At 44.0% G+C, this 21,179-nt stretch overlaps 7 protein-coding genes across 7 annotated transcripts; 3 read left to right on the forward strand and 4 right to left on the reverse strand.

Moving 5' to 3' along the window:
* Positions 1-2,178: 2,178 nt before the first annotated feature.
* On the forward strand, positions 2,179-2,874 carry CCR75_001485 (uncharacterized protein; the record flags this gene model as incomplete). The annotated part of the gene is made up of 1 exon (XM_067959588.1): positions 2,179-2,874. One exon carries the CDS (start codon positions 2,179-2,181, stop codon positions 2,872-2,874), a length of 696 nt encoding a protein of 231 aa, XP_067823920.1.
* A 523-nt stretch (positions 2,875-3,397) lies between these two features.
* Positions 3,398-5,378, reverse strand: CCR75_001486 (uncharacterized protein; the record flags this gene model as incomplete). Its single annotated transcript, XM_067959589.1, has 4 exons — positions 3,398-3,762; positions 3,836-3,986; positions 4,065-4,680; positions 4,741-5,378. 4 exons carry the CDS (start codon positions 5,376-5,378, stop codon positions 3,398-3,400), a joined length of 1,770 nt encoding a protein of 589 aa, XP_067823921.1.
* A 265-nt stretch (positions 5,379-5,643) lies between these two features.
* CCR75_001487 (uncharacterized protein) lies at positions 5,644-8,646 on the reverse strand (the record flags this gene model as incomplete). The annotated part of the gene is made up of 1 exon (XM_067959590.1): positions 5,644-8,646. One exon carries the CDS (start codon positions 8,644-8,646, stop codon positions 5,644-5,646), a length of 3,003 nt encoding a protein of 1,000 aa, XP_067823922.1.
* Positions 8,647-8,926: 280 nt separating this feature from the next.
* CCR75_001488 (uncharacterized protein) lies at positions 8,927-12,673 on the reverse strand (the record flags this gene model as incomplete). The annotated part of the gene is made up of 4 exons (XM_067959591.1): positions 8,927-10,778; positions 10,843-10,926; positions 10,991-11,277; positions 11,342-12,673. 4 exons carry the CDS (start codon positions 12,671-12,673, stop codon positions 10,523-10,525), a joined length of 1,959 nt encoding a protein of 652 aa, XP_067823913.1. The 3' UTR covers positions 8,927-10,522.
* Positions 12,411-14,911, forward strand: CCR75_001489 (uncharacterized protein; the record flags this gene model as incomplete). The annotated part of the gene is made up of 4 exons (XM_067959592.1): positions 12,411-14,138; positions 14,209-14,279; positions 14,348-14,462; positions 14,561-14,911. 4 exons carry the CDS (start codon positions 12,411-12,413, stop codon positions 14,909-14,911), a joined length of 2,265 nt encoding a protein of 754 aa, XP_067823914.1.
* Positions 14,912-15,313: 402 nt separating this feature from the next.
* On the reverse strand, positions 15,314-21,179 carry CCR75_001490 (uncharacterized protein; the record flags this gene model as incomplete). The annotated part of the gene is made up of 6 exons (XM_067959593.1): positions 15,314-18,096; positions 18,166-18,699; positions 18,895-19,423; positions 19,498-19,571; positions 19,654-20,259; positions 20,337-21,179. 6 exons carry the CDS (start codon positions 21,177-21,179, stop codon positions 17,047-17,049), a joined length of 3,636 nt encoding a protein of 1,211 aa, XP_067823764.1. The 3' UTR covers positions 15,314-17,046.
* CCR75_001491 (uncharacterized protein) lies at positions 15,357-16,946 on the forward strand (the record flags this gene model as incomplete). Its single annotated transcript, XM_067959594.1, has 1 exon — positions 15,357-16,946. The coding sequence occupies one exon, from the start codon at positions 15,357-15,359 to the stop codon at positions 16,944-16,946; it is 1,590 nt and encodes a 529-aa protein (XP_067823763.1).

A 21,179-nucleotide genomic window follows, 5' to 3' on the forward strand; every position in this document is an offset into this window, starting at 1 on the left:
TAAATTTGTTATTTCCACAACTTCTGTAAAGATACTAATTGATATAAACACAATGTTGAATCAGGTCAAGTAAAGCCAACAGCATGTAACAAGACATTTTGTACTTGTTTGTCTTTGTGTGCAGTCCAACAACAAAACAGAAGGAAAGCGCCGTGTAAGTTTGATATACTTTGGATTAGCAAAACATAGTCAGATTGTTGTCATTGCTGCATCAGGTTACAGAAATGAAAAGGCCTTTTTCAAATTCTTCAAGTAGTGCTGTAATTGGTGTTCTGCCATAAGGAATTGATTTCGCATTTACCTGAAAAATAAAAGGATAAGTAAAAAATCTCAACTAATTATTCGTAAGTCCACAACATTCTGATTCAGCACTTAACCTTTTTCATTGTAGATTTCCCTCACGCTAGCTCTATTAATGAATATGCAGTTCAAGAGCTTTTCTTGCCTACGTTAGTTCTAGCGCTAGATTGACGGTCCTTGAATGGTAGTTTTTGCCTCAATAGTAAGTCTACGTGCTATTGGATGCCCATCAATAATTTTTGTTCTTCATGTTTATATTGACTATTCTTCACGAGCAATCTCCATTTGAATTATGTTTATATATTGTAGCGTAGAGCAAAAATGGACAATCAATTAACATAGTGGCAGTTTTGCGCTGTCGATTCTTTTGAATAAGGTTTGAACTGTTCTTATTTTGGATTAGTAAAGTAAAAATTTGTGCCTTAAGTATCCTCTGTATAGTTAAATCTTGCCTTGTATATTGACATGACAACTATGCGAATGGTTGAAGCGACAGACTCAAAAATAGTCTATGTGGTCCGCGTGAGTTAAAGTCTCGCACCAGACGATATGTACCGTAAGTCCCTCGTAATGTAGCATCGCAGATTTTTTGTAGAGCTTTTGGTAGCCGACGCATAGCCTTGAATGTATGCAAACTCTTACGCAGCTTTGAAGAGCTCCCCTTATGTGTTATAAGTTTGGTGTACTGGTGGGGGCAGCACATTAAAATTTTGTAGGTAGCAAGTGCCTTTGCCAAATTAATTTGATGTAAACATTGATTGTATTGATAGTGTATGAAGGAGCTAAATTAGCATTATGTTGGACATTGCGGCATTAATCTACAGTTAAACCATAGTATGTATCAGCCAATCAAAGCCGAAACATAATTTGTATTGGCTAATGGTAGTTGGACATAATTTGTATTAGCCAATTACAGGTAAAAGATAGTGTGCATTTGCCATTCGGCATTTTAGATTGAAATCTCATATTGATATCTTTACAGAAGTTGTGCTATAACGATTTTAGTTTGCAAATCTATTTTTTTATAGAAGTATTGGATTATATTTTATATTAAATATTTTGGATATTAATCATGGGTGTAGGATATCAATACCCATCTTTTCATTAACGGATCCTGGTCTCAAATTTTGAGTCAACATGTATGAAAAATATAAAAAAACGATTCTTAAACTTTTGCTTTGCAAGATTGTAAGAACTAGTCTTGCACAACGCAGTTAATAACAAGGCTCGTCCGTTTAAAATGTGGTGTACCATCCGAACTACCAATATTGGGGTTCGATTTGTTTACGTACACCCTTTTCGCTTGCAAAAATTTCAAGCGTAAGAAGGAAATTTTTGAACTTATAGTAGGCAGCAATTTAAGGAATTATGATGACTTGGCATTTTACAGTCACGTCTTAAAAATAAAGTTTTCTGGCCCTTTCGCACTGGCTATGTCAAATATGACGTTCGTTTAAGAACAAGATAGTGCTGGACTTTCGTCCAACTTTTATTCTCCAGGCATCATATAATTTATCTATGCTAAGTGATTGTCATAACAACTTGATGCGTATTCTTCGTCCAGTCGACATTGAGTATAGAGCTCGGCTTCCTCAAAGGCTGTTCTTGTACATATTGTGGCTGTGAAATTGATATCTAAACATTTTGGTCCTAGCAAACCTTTCTCAGCCCCTTTACGATATTTCTGAATGATGTTCAGAAATTTTTAAAGAAGTCAGTGGCGTTTTACATTCTTCAGAAAAGCGTGATCGTCAATTTATATGTATAAATGATAACTTTTATCAGACTGCTCTTGATGGATGGTGATGGACTCGGTGATAAACGAGCTGAGGCTAACTTATTCTACAAACTGCCTCGCCACACAATCACAATATCAAAATGCCTGAATGTCCGGAGCTTCGTGATATCAGCCTTCATGAACTTCCTTGCGGTATCCCGCTGATAATGATGACTTGGCTTGGAGACACCTTGCTGCCTCAGAAAGCTCCTTTTGTTGAGCTTATCGATACCTCAGATAACTATGTAACCATTCAAAAGGTCGAAGACAAATGGCAACGCGTTATTTGTAATGATGGTGTAGTTTGTACATTTGGAAGGCCGGCCGAAGCGATCAAGTTTAAGCTAAGAGTAACCCCTGGAGGAAGACTAGTATTTATAGCTGATACAAATCGTGTACTTGAAATTAATATACACACCAAGGCACTGGGGTGCTACGAAGAGTACTGGAATGACAGTCAAACTTGGATGCTGTTACAGACGTACAAAATTGGCCCCAGCATAACTAAGTCTTGTATCCTTCAAGAAATGATGGACGCAGCTGCAAGTGATGATCAGGTGACGGGGCGATGCCAATTGATGATGCTGTTCGTCAGGTGGGGGATGACAATAGAAGAACTAGAGGAAATTGTGGACCTGATGTATAGCTCCAAACGGAATGCAAATACAATATTTGAAGAAAGGGGATGTGAGCGTCGACAGCAGATTGTTGAATTGGTAATGGCAGGCAAATCTACGGACGAAATTCAAGACATTTTAAGACTTATGTATGGAAATGATTCGCTTATCCCATGGTAGTTTGGTAAAATGATGCCAAACTGATGTATCGTGGACAGTGATCAGCATTATAGGGACTTCGGATAGGACTGCCAAATTTGCTACGTAATATTTTTCCTTAATATCAACTAATTTTTAATTGAGTTTAAGTTGGGTTTTTCAGCCCGAGACTCAAATCAAAACAAGTTTTTGGCTAAATACTGACTGTTCAAATACGACCTTTTTGTCATTAATGAAAATGCGAAACGAATATTAGACTTTAATGTTGATCGCAATCTGCACCAATATCGTCTATACGTAATATATAGAAACGAATCTCGTTCTCCATGCTTGAGGCTAGCAATATAGGTATACAATTAAAACAAACACTAATTTGCTGCATAGTAGATGTAGATAAAGTGAGTCTACTTCGATCCCTTTTGTTCGTATCGTTTCGAAGAGCGAAGACAAGTTCCTATATAAGAGCCTACATCAATATAATTTCTAAGATGGTAATCCTAAAATATCCTTTTTTCTATCGTAAAATAATGTTTCTAGCTCCTTTCTAGCGCTTCCAAGTTGTACTCTTTGAATCGGACAATTCATACGGAAAAAGAGGCGGACGCGGTACAACCGAAAGGCCTCTACACGTATGCACCGCAATTTTGCCTCGATTTAGCGTCGTTTGAGATGCTACTGTGCCATCAAGGTCAACGGCCGTGACAGAGAGCCATCCAAAGCTCGGTATTTCCAACTCGACTATCGTCGTGCGCTTGGGCTTCTTTTGCTTGGATTTGACCATAACGCTGTCGAGGACATAATCTTTTAAATAAACATTTTGCGAATGCACGAGTGGACCAGTAAAACTCATAGCATCCAATCCTCGTGGAGGTGAAAGAATGCCACCGGCATGTTTCACGAATGTATCCTCTGCACCTAAAGCCGAATGTATTCACGTGAGTCGATGCCTATCTATTAACTTCATCGATCCAATTAGACTTACGTTCAGTACTTGTGAGGTGTCCCGGCAGCACGCCGTACCATGTCAATAGCAAGAAATTCTTGGCATTCTCATCTCCGACAGTCTCATAGTCAAATCGTACAAGTGCTCCAAGGAACAAGCTACGACCGGGACGCACACGATATGTCGTCACCTGAATATAGCAAAGGCAAACAAGTTGATACTATTTTTAAAAATTTAGCGTTTAAATTCCAAAGTATGGACGACGTACTGGCAGCTGCTTTGCTGGAAACACATTATTGAGCTTCGCAGCACCATCTAATGCCAGCACTTCGACGAGCTTTTGTCGCTTTGCATCAGTGATTAAACCAGGTGTGTCGAGGATATTGAACACTTCATTTCGCACCATTACAGGCAAGTACTGAACGGCTAATGTCGTGCCTGGCAGTGGTGATGTCGTCATCTGCCGATCTTCTTCAGCACTCGTTTCTATCATTTCGGGGTCTTCCCCTTCGGCAACATACAATTCCCCATGTGGGGTCTTGACACTTTTTTCACTTTTTTCACCCTTTTCGATCGTTTTTGTTGCTTCATTGAGTAAATTGTCGTCAATATTTAACATTGTGGCAGTCTCTTCGTTCTCTAATTCAGAAATTTGCACTTCCGACATTTTCATATATTTGCGATGATTATGCTGCCACTTTCGGTCGACCAAGTGGGATAGAAATGAATTTAGAAATGTCGATTTTCCCACATTTGCAGCGCCCACGACACAAATATCACGACCTTGACGGTATTTGGCGACATCTTCGACAATCTCTTTCATGCCAATGCGTTTCATTGCACTTATAAGATAGATAGAAATAATGTTTTCAATCCCTGCTTCTCTATTACACAGCAATTGTCAGTCAATGATCCCATACAAACCTTCAGAGCTTTCGTCATACTTTGCCTCGTGCTGAATTCTTCGCATTAATCTTCGAATACCTGACTTCGTCGGTACTAAATCTCCTTTGTTGACCACTAGCAGGACTGGCTTTTTGCCGAAAATATGACGAGCTTTGGGCAATAAGCTTCCCGAAATGTCGAGAATGTCTACAAGCTGGATCATGAGCATATCCTTTCCACGTAGCTCCATCACGCGACGCTCGTACTCTTGATATGGCATCTTGGCATCTGATATTTTACCGTATTTCGTCATTTGAAAGCAGCGCTCGCAACTTAATCGCTTGAGGTCCTTGAGATCGTGCACATTGTTAAGCAGCTGCTTGGGGAAGTACCCAACGTGCTTGGGCTCTGTATACTGCAACTCAATTCCACAACCACTGCATGTCCAATGCTCCATAATCGAAACCTGATTCAATATCTGCTCAACCGTCAATCCGGATTTATTAACATCGGTACTGAGAGCTTTCGCAGAGTTGGAAGCGTGTGTCGATGAGCAATGTCGGCAGTTAGAAAGCAAGCTGGAGGATTGATTCAAATTAATTAGATATTGCGACAAAGGTTTGCTGCTGCGCCGAGCGACAGAGGATAGCGATACTCTCGACACGCCACGCGACACTACCGATCGGATCGACAGCATGCTTGCCAATCAAATTGTAAGAAACAGTGATGTGGCGCACGCAAAACGATCGTTTAGCGCGTCTCAATTTGCACTATGAATGTAGCTTTTCTCCGATTTTATTAAAAAAGCCCGAAGCAAAAACCTAATTTGATGTCGAAAAAACAATAAAAACGATTAATTCACAAAAGTGCAACGATTTGTACCACCTTTTGAGTTTAAAAGCGTGTAACCTTCATTTTTATAAGCTTACTAAAGCGTAACCCACATCGCTCATCCGCACACTTTATCTACTGACGAATGCTTTGGCAAGTGCCATAGCCTCATCGACATTATCAACGGTTTTTGCTTGACCGGTTGCGTTAAGCGCATCCTTTCCGCCACCTTTGCCGTTCATCACTGTCATGGCATGATTGACCCACGTGCGAGCATCCAATTGTTTCGATTCCAAGTGCTGTTGGCTCACCTGAGTAAAGGCCGCCGTCTTCTTCGCATCTAGATCAATGCTAAATATCATAAAGCTGCCGGAAGGAATGAGTGCGCTCATGGCCTCAAGCATCTCACGGCCAAGCTTGGAGTCCGTGCCAGCTTGAAGCTTCACCACGACAATCTCCTGACCAGCCTCCTTGGCTTTCTTCGCCTCGACAATCGCGTCTCGAACACCGTTGGCCGCTCGACTCATCGCAGCATCTCGCTTAATCTTCTTCACACGATTCACAAGACCATCTACCTGTTTCCGAAGCGCGTCTTTCAAAGGCAGCGAGATCAGCGCCTGATCAAGGACAGGCTTGAACGCCGACACGCTCTCCACAAATTCATTTCCGTCCAGCTTTTCAATTGCATCGAGCTCAGCCTGAAGCTTCGCACCACACATTTCGGCCTTAATAGCCAAGTCGCACGTGTAAGCAGACACACGACGAATCCCCTTGGCAATAGCGCCTTCCTCGTACAAGACAAACTTTTTTGCCTCTTTCGTGTTCTTGGAATGAGTGCCACCGCAAAACTCGACCGAAAATTCGCTCCATTTGCTATTTTCTGGATTCTCTAACATCGCATCGATGGGTTGACCAATCGAGACGACGCGAACGAGATCCGGGTACGTCTCACCGAATACAGCACGCAGACCTTGAATACGCGTGGCTTTCGCTTGAGTCGACTCTTGCATATACACTTCTAATTGCTGCTTAATCATGTCGTCACAAATGGCCTCGACTTCAGCAAGTTGACTCGGTTTCAACGCCTTATTAGTCGTAAAGTCAAAGCGCAAACGTGACTCGTCAACAAGCGATCCACGCTGATCCACAGCCGATCCCAAGACTTTACGCAGCGCAAAGTTAAGAGCGTGTGTCATGGTGTGGTTCGGCGCAATCTTGGCACGTCGTGTATAGTCGACGTTACATTCCACAATGTCGCCAATTCGAATCGATCCCGATGCGATAGGACCCATGTGCATGACGTAACCAGCGTATGATTCGACCGAGTCGACGTCTAACTTAAAGTTAGTGGCGCTCAACACACCCGTATCATAAATCTGACCACCCGCCTGTGCGTAGAAAGAAGTTTTGTCTAGAATCAAACCGACCCGCTCATACTCGCCAGCTTTGACTTCATCCACGAATTCCGAGGCCGATTCAGTAGAAGAAAAGATCGCAGCCACCTTGGCTGAAATTGTTGTGTCCCACTCGTACTTTGCCATATCGTGCGTCACCTTTACCTGCTTTTCAGCCAGTGCACTCGTTTCTCGAGCTTCTAAGACCAATGGCCGAGCCCCATTACTTCCACCCTTTTTCCGGTCCATCTTCGAGCGTTCAGTTTGAAGACGCATACACTCTTCATAGCCCTGAATATCCACACGCATTCCTTCTTCTTCCGCCATAATCTCCGTTAAATCAATCGGGAAACCCATCGAGTCATACAAAAAGAACGCATCTTCCCCAGGCACAATCAGTGCTTCATTTGAGCCAGCATTCGCCTCTTTGATCCCCGACGCAATCTTTTTAAAACGCTCAATGCCTTTATTCAGCGTACGGCCAAAGGAATGCTCTTCATCCAGAATAATCTCCTCCACTTCCGCTTGTTTCTGTAGAAGTTCTGGAAACGCTTCACCCAACATAGTAACCACAACGGGCACGAGCTCCGTGAGGAAGCCACTTGGTGCGTTAAGGAACTGCTGGCCGTAGCGCACCGCTCGTCGTAAAATACGACGCAAGACATAACCCCGGCCATCGTTGCTAGGCACGGCCCCATCAGTAATAGCAAACGTTAGCGTACGAATATGATCAGCCACAACACGATACGCCATGTCTTTCTTGTCAAGATCCTCGCTACCAAGCTTGCCCGTGTACGGAGGTGCGTTCGTGGACTTTTGAATCGCTGCAAACAAGGGCGTAAACACATCCGTGTCATAATTCGAATCTTTTCCTTGTAAAATCGACGCGAGACGTTCAAATCCCATGCCAGTATCGACGTGTTTATGTGGTAACGAGACAAGCTGACCGTCTTGTTTGCGATTGAATTGAATAAACACATTGTTCCAGATTTCAATTACATCTGGCAAATCAGCATTGACGAGCTTAGAGGCGTCGCGATTGCCAATTCGATCATAATGAATCTCCGTGCACGGCCCACAAGGACCAATGTCGCCCATTTCCCAAAAATTATCCTTACAGCCAAAGGGAAGTACGCGTTCGGTAGGAAGATATCGCAGCCAAATCTGCCGCGTTTCGTCATCGGGCAACAGTCCTTGGGTCAAATCGCCTCCAAAGTACGTGGCATACAGACGATTGGGATCAATGCCATAGACTTGAGTTAAGAGCGTGAAACTCAAGTGCACTGCTTCGTTTTTAAAATAATTGCCAAAACTCCAATTTCCAAGCATTTCAAAAAATGTGTGGTGGTACACATCTTTGCCAACGTCATCGAGATCGTTGTGTTTCCCACCCGCACGGATGCACTTTTGCGAATTGCAAGCGCGCACGAGCTTAGCCATGGGATGCGACGGATCGACTTGGCCAAGGAAAATGGGTTTGTATTGATTCATACCGGCGTTGATAAAGAGCAACGTCGGATCATCGAGTGGGACTACCGGGCATGACTTGTAAAATGTATGCGGAAGGTCAATGTGGGATTGAAAAAAGTCGACAAACGTCTTTCGAATACGCGCCGCGGGCCAGCTTTCGGCGGAAAAAGGGGACAAGGAAGCAACTTTGCTTTCAAGTGCCTCAACGCGCGCTTCCGAGGTGGTAATGGCTTTCTCGAGCGACGCCACCTTGCTTTCGAGTCCGCTCATCACTTGGGAGGACTTGAGAATGCGGAACATGCAACGCCAGCGATCCGATGAGATCAATGATGATTGGGTGGATTTTGAACGAACTCATGTTCACACATCTATTTGCTGAATATCGGTCAAAATTGCTGAATATTAATTAATTCATCAGTGCGATTGGATAAAAAGAAAAATTATTTCCTTAAATAATTATTATCGTCTATTGGTTTGCATAATGTCGTTCTAAAACGTTTTATTAACCAACTTTGATACGCATTTACTTTAGAGCCAAACTGTAGTGTGTGCCGTCGGGCTGCAACACCCGACGCCAGTCCCGTGCTTCTATAACACTACGAAAGCGTAGATGTAACACTTGATTCAAAGGTAAGCCTAACGTGATAACAAGCTCTAATACCGCTGAAGCCACTGTATTGCCTGCATTTGGCAAATCTAAAAGACTGTGATGTCGACGTGTCTTGACACTTTCGACGTACCCTCGCTTTTGTGGCACTTCGTAGGATTTATCACTATTGTAATACGACAGCATCGACCCTTGGTATACAAAAAAGTAGCATTTCCAAAGACCCAACAATGAACTCTTTTTCTTAATCCAGCCACTCTTATAAATCGGTATGGACAATCGGTCGAACCGGCAGTGTCCATCCGAATCAAACGATGACATTGCGACTGTAACCTCTTCACTTGAACCAATCGACCATGACCGAGACTTTCGGCGCGCTGGAGACTTTAAGGCCCGGAGCCAGCGATTGCGCTCCATGATATCGTGAGCTCGAATGTCAATAACTTTGCCACAAGACCCGTACACCTTAAATCCAACACGATTTGATCGGTCCGTATCGTCAAGATGCGCCACTCGAATCACACCCCGAGGCTGACAACTATCACCAAATTGAAAATTGTGACGTGAGGTACAAGCCGAGGCCACGGATGCCTGAGCTTGCTTTAGAAACACTTCCGCGGGAAAACTGGTAAAGTACGACAGCATGGTGCCATCGAGACAAAAGTATCGATGACGCCACTGTCCGAAGCGTCCAGAACGCATCCAAAGCCAGCCACAAAATTGGTCTTCCAATGCCAAACTGCTCGACGCGAGTGGAGGAAGTTCTTGGTTCGGCTTAACGTACGTCAAGGATGACCAGTTCATAAATTGATCCCTTGAGACTCGATATCGCGGAAGCGATTTTGCAAGCTCACGTCCAATGTCAGGATCTGATTTGAAAACCGACCGCGATCGATTGGAGTGAGCATTCGGCATTTTTTCAAACGCTATTAGTATTGTGCTAACAGCAGTCGAATTATATTTTTCTTTCACGTAATTGCTCGACAGCTACGAAGGCTTCGTTCAATTCTAAAAGTCGAATGTTTTGAGAGTGACGCCCCTGAAACAGACGCAAACTTGGCGAGGCAAATTTGAAGGTTCCCCTTTAATTTGGTGCGCCACGTTGTCCCATCTCGATGGGAGCTGCTGAAGTTGGAAGTTCCCGATAAATATGTTAGTTGTTGCTCTCCGAAGAAAACCTGGCTTAAAGATAAGGAGGCGACTGCGATGATGTCGTGCTCGATCCCAAATTTTTACCCATTAAAAACATTTGATACTTTATTGCAGGCCAAAATGAGTTGTTTTCAAAAAGATTTCTGTTTTCAAGAAAAGTAATCTCATAAGTACAATGACCCTGCTGTTCTTGTGATTTACTAAAAAGTTGCAAATTAATGTCCTTTACTACCGTTCAGAGATCAATGTATTCTAAGTCAGAGCGTTCAAAATACTTTTTTTGGGACTCGAGTCCTATCATCTGATTCTTGACCACAAAATGAGCTTGACACCTGAGCAAATTTCACGTACGCCTGTAAAAAATATATTGTATGTTCTTCTCACGATCTATGAGGAACTGATTGAGCGAAGCGGAAAAACCGTCACAATGCCATAGAGCTCACGAAACGCGATTTGGCGTCGCTGTAAGGACAATTGAAGTGCAGTTAGAATACGTGGCTTGCCATTGATTGAGTGATGGCCGACCCCACAGATCAATATACACCGGCGAATGCGATGCTCTTGACAATACTCAATGACTTCACGGGCTACCCAAAGAGCTTCCATCACAATCATGCCATGCAGGTCAATTGGTTGCTGGTGTCTAAAACAAAACAAAAGACACTATAAACAGGAACCTGCCTCATGACAATGGCTTAATGACTCACTGGACTTGACCTTCGTGCGCCAAGAAGTAATCATGCGCCCACTGTCGCTGAGCCTCTCGATGCTCGCGTCGGGCAATGCTCAAGCTACGCCATCAAGGCATGCATTAACCATAACTTCTAGCCATTACAGAATAGCATAAGCACTCACTCTCGAATACGGTCAACAGCAACAATGTGTTGGCCGTGCCGAAAAGATGCAAGGACGTCACAGTAGCGCTTGCTGAGAGCTTCTCTCGAAGCATTAACCTTGTGTTTGCTAGACACAAGAGTCCAATCCCCACTCCGCTGCGATTTTTTCTTGATAGGAATATAGTCAATCTCCGCTTCCTCCCTCAAAACCGGCGAAGGAATTTGTCTCTCAACAAGTGGCAGATTATACACCTCACGCAATACTGCCTCCGTTGTGTCCGAATTACATCCGTTCAAGAAGAACGTCTGTTCTCAAAAAGACACAATTACAACAACAGGAGCTTGCAATTTCACAGCAAACAAAACGTACCGTCTGAACGACACTGCGATCGATAGTTGGCAGCATTTTCTCAAGTCGCTCCAGCTTAAGCTGCGTGGCTATGCTAGACTCAGCCCGATTCGACGTGTGCTGGTGATCCCAAGCATTAAACGTTGGCTTCACCGTGCTTTTCACCGTGTGTCCACGTGTCGGCAGCGCAGGATATTGTACACATTTAGGCAACGGCTTTGGTGGAGGTCGATAGTGCGGCGCCTGCTGTATCTTTTGCCGGCGACGCGGCAGTTTTTTGTGCTTTTTTTGCTGCATCTTGCTGGCATCACTGAGCTTAGGAAACCCTTCCAATGTATCCTCTTCAGGTCCAGTTGTACAAGAAAAACTTTTCTCCGCTGCATCACGTGCGTCAGCGCTTACAACTGCGGCGAAACTCTGCACATGATGCAGCGCTCGCAAATTGTACAGCGCTTCGGCTGCTTTGTCCACATCATAGCCGTGACAGTCCAGCACATCCTCCACCACATCTGCCTTGTAATCTGGGTATAATTCTAAAAGATACTGTAATGGATGCTCAGTATCAGTCTCACTTCCGACTTCAGAATCCTCGTCAAGACTCAGTAGCAGCTGCTGTACAAACGCTCCATTAGTGGCTAACAGCTCGTCTTGCTCGTTTTCAGGAAGATGCTGAAGCGCTTTCATGAACGAACTGTCTTGTTCAAGACCGAGACCACTACATAGCTCAGCAAGGGGCAATTTTGCGTGCTCTTGTTGCCATTGTCGACGCTCGTGTTGTATCTGCTGGTCTTGTTGACTATACGTCTTAATCGCGACAAGATTAAGAACTTCATCCACCGCACGTGATACATCTCCATCACACGTCTCAAGCGCCCGTTGTACCTCAATTCTCGTCACTAAAGACGGCAATTGGTACCCATCCGTGTCGAACGTGGCTGTCATTTCAAGTACAAGGTCAATCTGGACGGCAGAGCACGCGTCTCCGTCCAATGTAGTATCAGATGAAAGGGAAAGCGATTGGATCATATCGCAAGGAATAGAAGACAAGGAGGACGTAGACGACGTATCTGTAGACGTCTCGGACGTTTGCATGGCGAAAATAGCACGCGGAACTGAAACGACTGTCGGAATGATGCGAAGAGTGATTGTCAGTGAAACTTCAGGGTTTCGACATTTACGTGTGCCACATTGTTTTCTAGTTGATCTGCCTTTAAAGTTATTCATGGGGGACCGCAACGAGAACGGCCGCGTCGTCATGATTGTGCATGCCAATTCTCCGCGCCACGTCGATGGACTGAGTGTTAGTCCTGGCGGTAATCCTAGTGATCCGTTGGCACACAATCTGAGCGTCATGGAGGTGGATTGGAGACAGCAGCAGTTTCAGCGCCAGCGCATGCAGTTATTGAGTATGGCGATTTTTCTGTGTTTTCTCGTCTTATTTTTTGACAATCGCGCGGGCGATGCACGACATAGTCGTGCAGTGACAGACAGCTTGGGACACAATCGCTATTCGCTTCCACAAAATGCGTTTAATGATTCAGACCGAGTCCAGAAGGTCCACGAGTTGGAAACGCTACTTCAGAGGCAGTCAGGGTATCGACACCACGAAGTACCATTAAATGTAACCGGTATTTACTCGGGTACATGGCTTTCACTGCATGTCGAAGACTATAATGCCAAAAAAACAGTGTACGAGGACATTATCCCGTACCTTAAAGTCGACCGAGAAATTCAATTGCAACAGTATTCGCAGCCAGTGGAAAAAGGTCATACGTGGCTATTTTTGAAAATGAAAGCACCAGTTTCGAAAGAACTGACGAAGGAGGTGGCGTATGTGACGGGCCAATTGGTGATTTACGAAGAACATGCGTCGCTTGCGGCAACAATTTTGCCCGTACAAGGCGTATTTTTTCGGAAATTGGCCAAATTGACTCTTTTTGGCAACAGTCCAGACTCGAGCGTGCAGATATTATATCGAAAGGATGCTGATGGAGGGAAAAATACAACCGATGGGGTAGAAACAATGCCAAGTTTGTCCGAAGATGACACCAATATAGCCAAACAGGCCAGGTCAAAGTCGATGAATCTTGGAGTATTGAATGGAGTCCCGACCATCGCCAATCGAGACGAATACGCGGCGATTGACGTATCGCCGCCTAAGTATTCGTACGTTTCGCGGTTTCGAAGTAGTGATTCGTTTAGTGATCAATGTGTGAGTATTGTGGAGATGTCGCTGGTTAATGATACGAGCAAACCGGAGCGAAAAGGAGAAGAAAACGAAGACGAAGATGCAGTTACGGTGTTGCAAAACTCGATGCGTCACATGAAACTAGTTGGCACTCTTGCTAGCGTTAACTGTGGCTTGTATTTGAAGCTGGATACGACGTTTAAAGAAGAAAATTTAAATGTTTTCTTTGCAAAGGCATCGCGATACGCGGTGATTATGGCGTTTGTAGCGATGGCGGAGATTTATTTTCTGTTGCGACAGCTTCAGGTTTCGAGCACGCAAGCGACGGCAGCCAAAGTGTCGTTGTTGACAATTGGACAGCAGGGGATTGTGGATTCGTACTTGTGTTTGGGTCACTTGACTGTGGGTATTGTGGCACAAAATGTATTTGCGGCATTCGCGTCGGTCGCGTTTGTTAAGCTTATAATCTTCTCTGTGTTTGAGATGCGGTATCTATTGATCATATGGAAAGCTCGGAGACCCCAAGGATTCTCCGAGGGGTGGCTAACGTTTCGTCGAGAACTTACGACCCTCTACACGCGATTTTATCTCTCGCTATGCGCTGGAATCGGCATTTTTTACCATGCTTCGGTACGGATTTTAACATCTTGCACTTTTTTTCGTTGTCTGACTCTTCTCTTTTACTGGATGCCACTTGTAGAATCATTTGCCAATACTGATATTTATTTGCTACTCCTTTTGGGTGCCGCAAATTATACACAATGTGCACAGGTGTGCGTTTCTGTTGTTTGATGCTTTCGTGTATCTCGTATTGATCGCATTTCGTCTTGTAACTTTAGGGAGGTTCGGAACCCATTTGACCCAGGATATCTTTATGGTATCAGCGCGCTACGACTATTTTTACCGCTGTATTTTTATGGCTGTCCGGATAATTTTCTGTTGGCATTTCCGATGGTGGGTACATGCTGTTAATAACCGTGTTTCTTTTTAAAGAAAAGGCATCTTAGCATCGACTAATGTAATGCTATTATTTATACGGATGTCTATTGCAGTACGAGAGTAAGATCGATCCACACTTTTGCTACGTGCTTGTGACTTGGGTGGGACTGCAGGTGGGTATATTGGTGCTGCAGCTGCGTTATGGTCCAAGATTCTTCGTGCCTGCGCGGTATCTACCTGTAAAGTATAACTATGAACGGCGTATTGATCTGCCGCAGTTGACTCTGCTTAAAGATAGCGATAATCTGATCGACTGTGTGATTTGCATGGTGGAGCTTGAAATCGAAGCACGCGACTACATGATCGCACCATGCGACCATATCTTTCATCGTGACTGTCTGCTAGGCTGGATGCAAGTCAAGATGGAATGTCCAACGTGTCGACATGTCCTACCCGAGCCTTAGGCCGACGAGTGCCTTTATTTTCTGGTAAGCAGATCGAGGGCTAAAGGAGAGGCAAATTCGACAATGAACGTGGTCAATGGCAATGGTTGTTTGGCAAGGCTTTACAAAAGCAGTCAACAAATACAACATTGCTGGCTTTGTTGCTCTGCTGTATAATTAAGCGTCATGCTGGCACTCGAACAGAATTCTTGTTCGTTGGTGAGCTTTTCGGTGGTGCTATCTCTTATCGTAAATTCGCAAAAAAAAAAAAACTGAAGTTAAATGGGACGTGAAAAGTAAAATTGCGATAGCAATAGGCAAGACTTGGATCACTGGATTTTAAAATTGTCAATTCATTCTAGTATAAAATAAATGGAAACCCTTTTGATTCGTTGAACGAATGTCGCCATTATAGAAATAGTTGTAAAACTTTGTATTAGAACACCTCAAAACACTGTGTTCAAGCATGGTCGACGCGACGATCCTGGCGCCTCTGCCATTCATGTTGGGCTTCTGTACGTTGTCAGAGCTGCAACAGCTGGCTCAAGTATCCAAAGCCGTGTCTAAAATTTGCGAACTCGAGTGGCGTATACGCACTATCGCCAGCTTTGGGGAATTACGCTTTACCACGTGCAACTGGCGGCGCTGCTTCCTCTTACGCTCGCGATTCCAGCGCAAAAAAGCCTTCAAGCACGTCACAGCTCGTATTTACTTGATGAATAATCGAGGAGAAACGCGTTATTTTTCCATTGCAAGAGGCACCCCTCTCATGTGTTCTCGCGAGCGCGCCGTGGTGTATAGCCACTGCAAACGAATGTTTGACCTATCATTAAGAATAAATCGATCGATTCAAGAAATTTCGGCCTTAATTGATATGATTTCAGTCGAAGAAACGAGGGAATTATTAAGCGAACATATAAATCTCATGACTTCAGTTGCGTCACTACGAGGCTCGCTTAACTTTGAAAGCGAATTGTTTTCGATATTTCCCGCTCCTGTGCTACTCGACACGAATTCATTATTACGAGTTACGCATACATTTGAGGATGAAAACGATGCGGAATTTTTGCAATCTTCATTGATGATGATGCAGGTTTGGGCATCAATTGATGGAATGATCTATCGTCCTTTAGCCCCACCGGCTACAATCCAGGAAACGATGAATTGTGTTCAATTTAATGGTGAAAATACCGAAGAATCAAACACGTATGCGTCTGTACGACTCCAGGAATTATCCGGAATGACGATCCGTATTGATGACAATACTTTGCGATATCGGCTTCAAGGAAATGAATTGTGCGTCAATGCTCTTGTGAGCAATACATACTTATTGTATGTATTTAATCCGCTTCAATATCGGCCATTGGATTGGACCTTTGATGCGCTATTACAAATTGGAGATACAAGATATAAACTCCCGGTTCAAAGAGAAGGCGTGTATTTAAATACGACGTCGTATGCATTACGAGTGTTTCTCTCGTATGGAAAATTACCAGACAAATCCTTCAATTCCAATGGAAATTTGGCGTCAAATTTGAATCCAGACAGTTTGGCAGCAGTGGTTTCGAGCGTAGCAACAGAGCCACCTCCTACACTGTCGAGTCGTGAAGCGCGCGGAGGGGACGATTGTGAACCCTTGGGTATTCCATACGACGGAAAGAGCGAGATCTTTGCATTCCACTTGAGCGCGACGAATCGAATTTCCAAGAAAACGTATACTATTGCTTCAAAAGCGACGCGTGTATCGCTCTTGCCTTCTGCATTGCCCTCTGCTTCGATCCTTGTGCCACGTTCTCGAGACTTGAGTGTCGCATCGTATTCCAATTGGTCTAACGATGACGAAACTATCAAAGCACAAGAAGTTGCGAACTCGCATGGGACTCAGTCATCGTCTGTATTGGAACGACATGTGCATCTTCCGTTTGATGCGATCATTTGCTACTATTTCGCGCCAACCTTTTACTTGCAATACGTGGAATTTGCCATTGGATTTGAGCCATTAATGCACCTCCTTGGAATCACGGACTTTCTTTCTGATGCCATAACTGCTCGATAGTCAAACACAATTATACTTCTAGACAATGCTAGGAATCAAAAGCCAAGTAACATGTATTCTGTTTGAAAAGTGACGCAACAGTCGTACTATTGCTCGTGTTTTAGCTACGCTTTTTGGAATGCACAGCATGTTGGCGTTTGATTCTATACACAAGCAAAATGACAAGAACCATTCCTACAAGTGCGACACTCGTTTGATATTTCTTGATTTTCTTGAAAATTCGAAGCATCACGCGCACAGGAATCGGTGGTGGATAATATGGCGTCACAGGTGGCGTACGTTCTGGAGAACATGTATTGAATTCAAGGAGCATTCCCTTGTAAATGTTCATTCCTCTATAATAAAGACACACACGGCCATTCTTGCCACCTTCATCCGTGACATCCAAGACAGCGTATTGCCCCGTACCCGGAAACGCTCCATGACTATATGGTCCTCCTTTAATCGAGCCCGGACGTCCTAAAGCAGCCGAATGGAGTACTGTCAGATTTCCAGGACTATGACGACCATCATCGACTGCAAGCATATGTGCGTCTCCGCTTACAATTACGATAGGAACCCATTTGTTGAGACCATGTGCTTTGATGAAATTCACGATTTCTTGCTGTTCATGGACAAAGTGACCCCATTTTCGTTCATCATCAAGCCATGGCATGGTATTAATCCAAAGAATCAGCCGAATTCTCGGATCTTTTGTGGCTTCGCGAAGTTCGTTTTTAAACCATAGTTTCTGCTGTTTTCCAAGCACGGTCTTGGTAGGGGCAGCAGGGGCAGTATTTGGTGTCCGAGCGGACCGTAAATCGGTGACAAGGTAACGGATGCGACCAATTGTAAAGGCTTGGTGGATCGTACTCGTACGTGAGCGTCCTCCGGCGAGAGGATAATGAGGCACCATTTCATGGTACGCTTGAACTGACGCGTTTCGTCCGGGAGCTTTGGAGTCACTATTATCCGGACCAAAGTCATGGTCGTCCCACATATAGACGAAAGGCACGTCCATTGCTTCCATGGCTTGTCCTATTGGAGATGCAAAGATCGAGTCGTACCCGTGTCGAAAGGCTGATACATTATTGATGACCATATTATGGTAATGCAAATCGCCTGTATGTAAAAACAATAATGGCTTTTCATTCTTAATGTTTTCAAACACCTATTCAATCATAGAGGACCTTTTCGTTAGAATACGAGGGCGAGACTGGAATGCATGAGGTACGCGTACCTTTGGATCTGAGGATTCATCTGCACAAGACGCGAAAGCTACTCGATAATTGTATGGCGTACCCTCTTGTTTGGGGGTCGTGAAGGTCCCTGCTTTTATGATTGTTCCTGTTGGGACAAGTGATAACTCGTAGCGATACTTTCGATCACTGTGAGGGAGTTCCGACAGGGTACACTGCTTTACATTAGGGGGCTCGAATGATGAAGGACTTTGTACTTCCCCGTCTCCTGCTTCTCCGCTATCCACAATGGAGCAGCTTGCAATGGATGAATGAGGCTTCTCGCCTTCAAGCAGCTCAGGAAATGCATACAGCACAAAATCTTGATCGGTACAAGTGTAACCCTCGCGTAACCCAAATTTGAACGTGATGGAACGAGACGTTAGCGCGCCACTCCATAACCACAATACATCTGACGGTTGGCAAATCTCTCGAGAAGCTACTACAGAGATAGACAAAAGCGATGTAGGGCTTATGGACAACAAAAATAGCGGGAGTAAGATTTGCCTCATCGAGATCCCCCGTTCTTCTCGAACCTGTTGAAAATATCACAATTTCCACAATTATGTTAAAAACGTCATATTGGAGTTTAAAGTTATTTTTATGGTCTGATAACGTAACCCAAAAATGCGAGATGCTCCTTATTGTGGCTTAAACGGTACTACTTGCTCAATCGTTGCTTAGTTGCAAAAGTCCGTGAGAAAAGCAAAGTGTGTAGCCACTTCATCCACCGGTAGCCGCAATTGACTGGCTAAAGCCTCAATCTTGCTCTGACTTGATATGTTGACTGTCTCACTTGCATCATTCTTACTTGAAAACGTACGTAGAGCGTCTGCGTGATCATGGCACCAAAGCTGCGCTTTCTCGGCGATCGTTTGCAATTCGTGGCGACTACGCTCCATTGCTTGAGCTGTTGCAAATGGCTCTTTTGGACTCATGCAAACGCTAGCTTGGTCTTTTAACGAATGATTCTTTGTAATAAATGGGTGCTCAAGAAGACGAACCGCAGGAGGCCGATGCATTGGATTTTTCTGAAGACATTGGTCTAAAAAGTCACTTAATTCGGGTGAAAAAGCGTCACTAAAGTCCTCAAGTCTTGGTGCTGGTTCCTCTTGTACAGCATGAACGACCCCCCAGTAGCCATTAGTGCTTGACACTGGCAATTTTCCGATAGCACACGCCATGATTGCCAAGCCAAAGGACCAAATATCCGATGGATAAGAGTACATGCCTCCACTAATGCGCTCCGGTGCCATGTACCTATTGACAGTACCATATCAATGTACCCATAAGAATCAATCAACCCATTTAAAAGACGCTGATGTAACACTTACAATAGTGTACCCGTAAATGTTGTTGCCTTGGCCAAAGTGCTTTCAAGATCCCGAGAAATACCAAAATCGGAAATCTACCAAGAATTATATCGAAAACATTGTTACATTGCCATCGGATTCCAATCATTCCAAACACACCAATGAAAATTCACATACCTTTACTTGTCCGTTGTGATTAATTAACATGTTGCTTAGTTTAATATCCCGATGCAATTGATGATGTTCATGCAAAAAAGCTAATCCTTTCAAACCGCATACGGCCACATTGGCAATTTCGTATTCCGTAAGACAGTGCCTTGGACATTCTTTTGGGTGGCACAAAGTCTCGAGGTAATCTTCGAGGGATCCTCCGTCCATATACTCCAATACAATTGAGACGGACCCCATATCCGGGTTCGTATACGCGTCATAGAACAACACAAGCTCGTTACAAGCCGCTTGTGTTGCAGTCGTGTCAAGGACGGCAAGAGACGGAATCGAGGCAGTAGCAAGTGGGACAAAATTAACATACAAGGACTTGAGTTCACGGACCATTTGATGCCGCTTTTGTTGATCGTAGACACGAATAACCTTTACCGCCACGAATTGAAACGTTAACATAAACAACGCTTTGTACACTTTTCCACCAGCACCATGGCCTAATTCTTCTAAAAGGAGCAAATACTCTTTTGTAAGAGGTTCGATCCTTACGTTTGGTTCCGTGGTTTCTTGTTTTTGCGGTACGACATTCTTTTGAAATGGAACATTTGCAATCCCTCTTGTCTGCAACAAACAATTCCCTTTAGTTTCGAACCACACAACCACTTTTTTTTCGATGCTTATGTATCAATGTTCCTTACACTAATTTCAAACCCTTGCGTCTGAAAACGACCGGTTGCTGAAAAATCAAACGATGCTTCAACTTGATTTTCCTCTCGTTGTACGGTTGCAATATCAATGCCAAGCAAGTTTGAGCTTTTTTGTCGATCTCTTTTGGGAACAAAGAATCGATGACGATCGTCTTTTGGAATTGTCACGTCTTGCGGATTTGGCGGCTTTGCAACCGCTGCTTCCACATCGATTTTTAAATTTAAACCCACCCGGCAATTCAGATTTTGATTTTGTTTGAGTGGAAACGATACGGTTGATCTTGGTATCGATTCGATTTGAAAAGGAGCGATTTCATTCCAATTCGAAAGCTTTTGCACCTCCCTTTGCAGTTTTTTCTTGTGGCTACGACTGCCTCCTGTAGCAGCTTTTATAAAGGTTTCTAGCTTTCTTGGCGACATTAAAGTCGCTCCTGTGAGGTTTTGATTGATTGCGTCTTTAACAAATACGTTTAGATCCGAAGCTTCTAGCCACCTACACACATCCGAAGATGTCCAATGATAAATTTTCTTTTTTTCACAATTTTGGAACTTTTCTTCATCTTTTAGCAATTGGCCATTTAAGGATTTTAGTTGTTTTCGCTGATGCAGTTGCAACTTTCCTTTACGGTGTCGATGGATATCGCATTGGTTGCAATAGACCAGACCACAGTCGTCACAATGGACTTGAGCTGGTATTTGCTCGCATTCATCGCAATCTGAGGGTTCAAGGATCTCCGTAGATTGATTATCATTCAAATGAAGGGACAGGAGCTTCTTTATGCCCACGACGGAGCCGTACACACAAGTATCGATAGCGGGCACCGAGGTCGTCAT

The sequence above is a fragment of the Bremia lactucae genome, linkage group LG19, assembly GCF_004359215.1.
Source record: "Bremia lactucae strain SF5 linkage group LG19, whole genome shotgun sequence".
In the NCBI taxonomy this organism is placed as follows: domain Eukaryota; phylum Oomycota; class Peronosporomycetes; order Peronosporales; family Peronosporaceae; genus Bremia; species Bremia lactucae.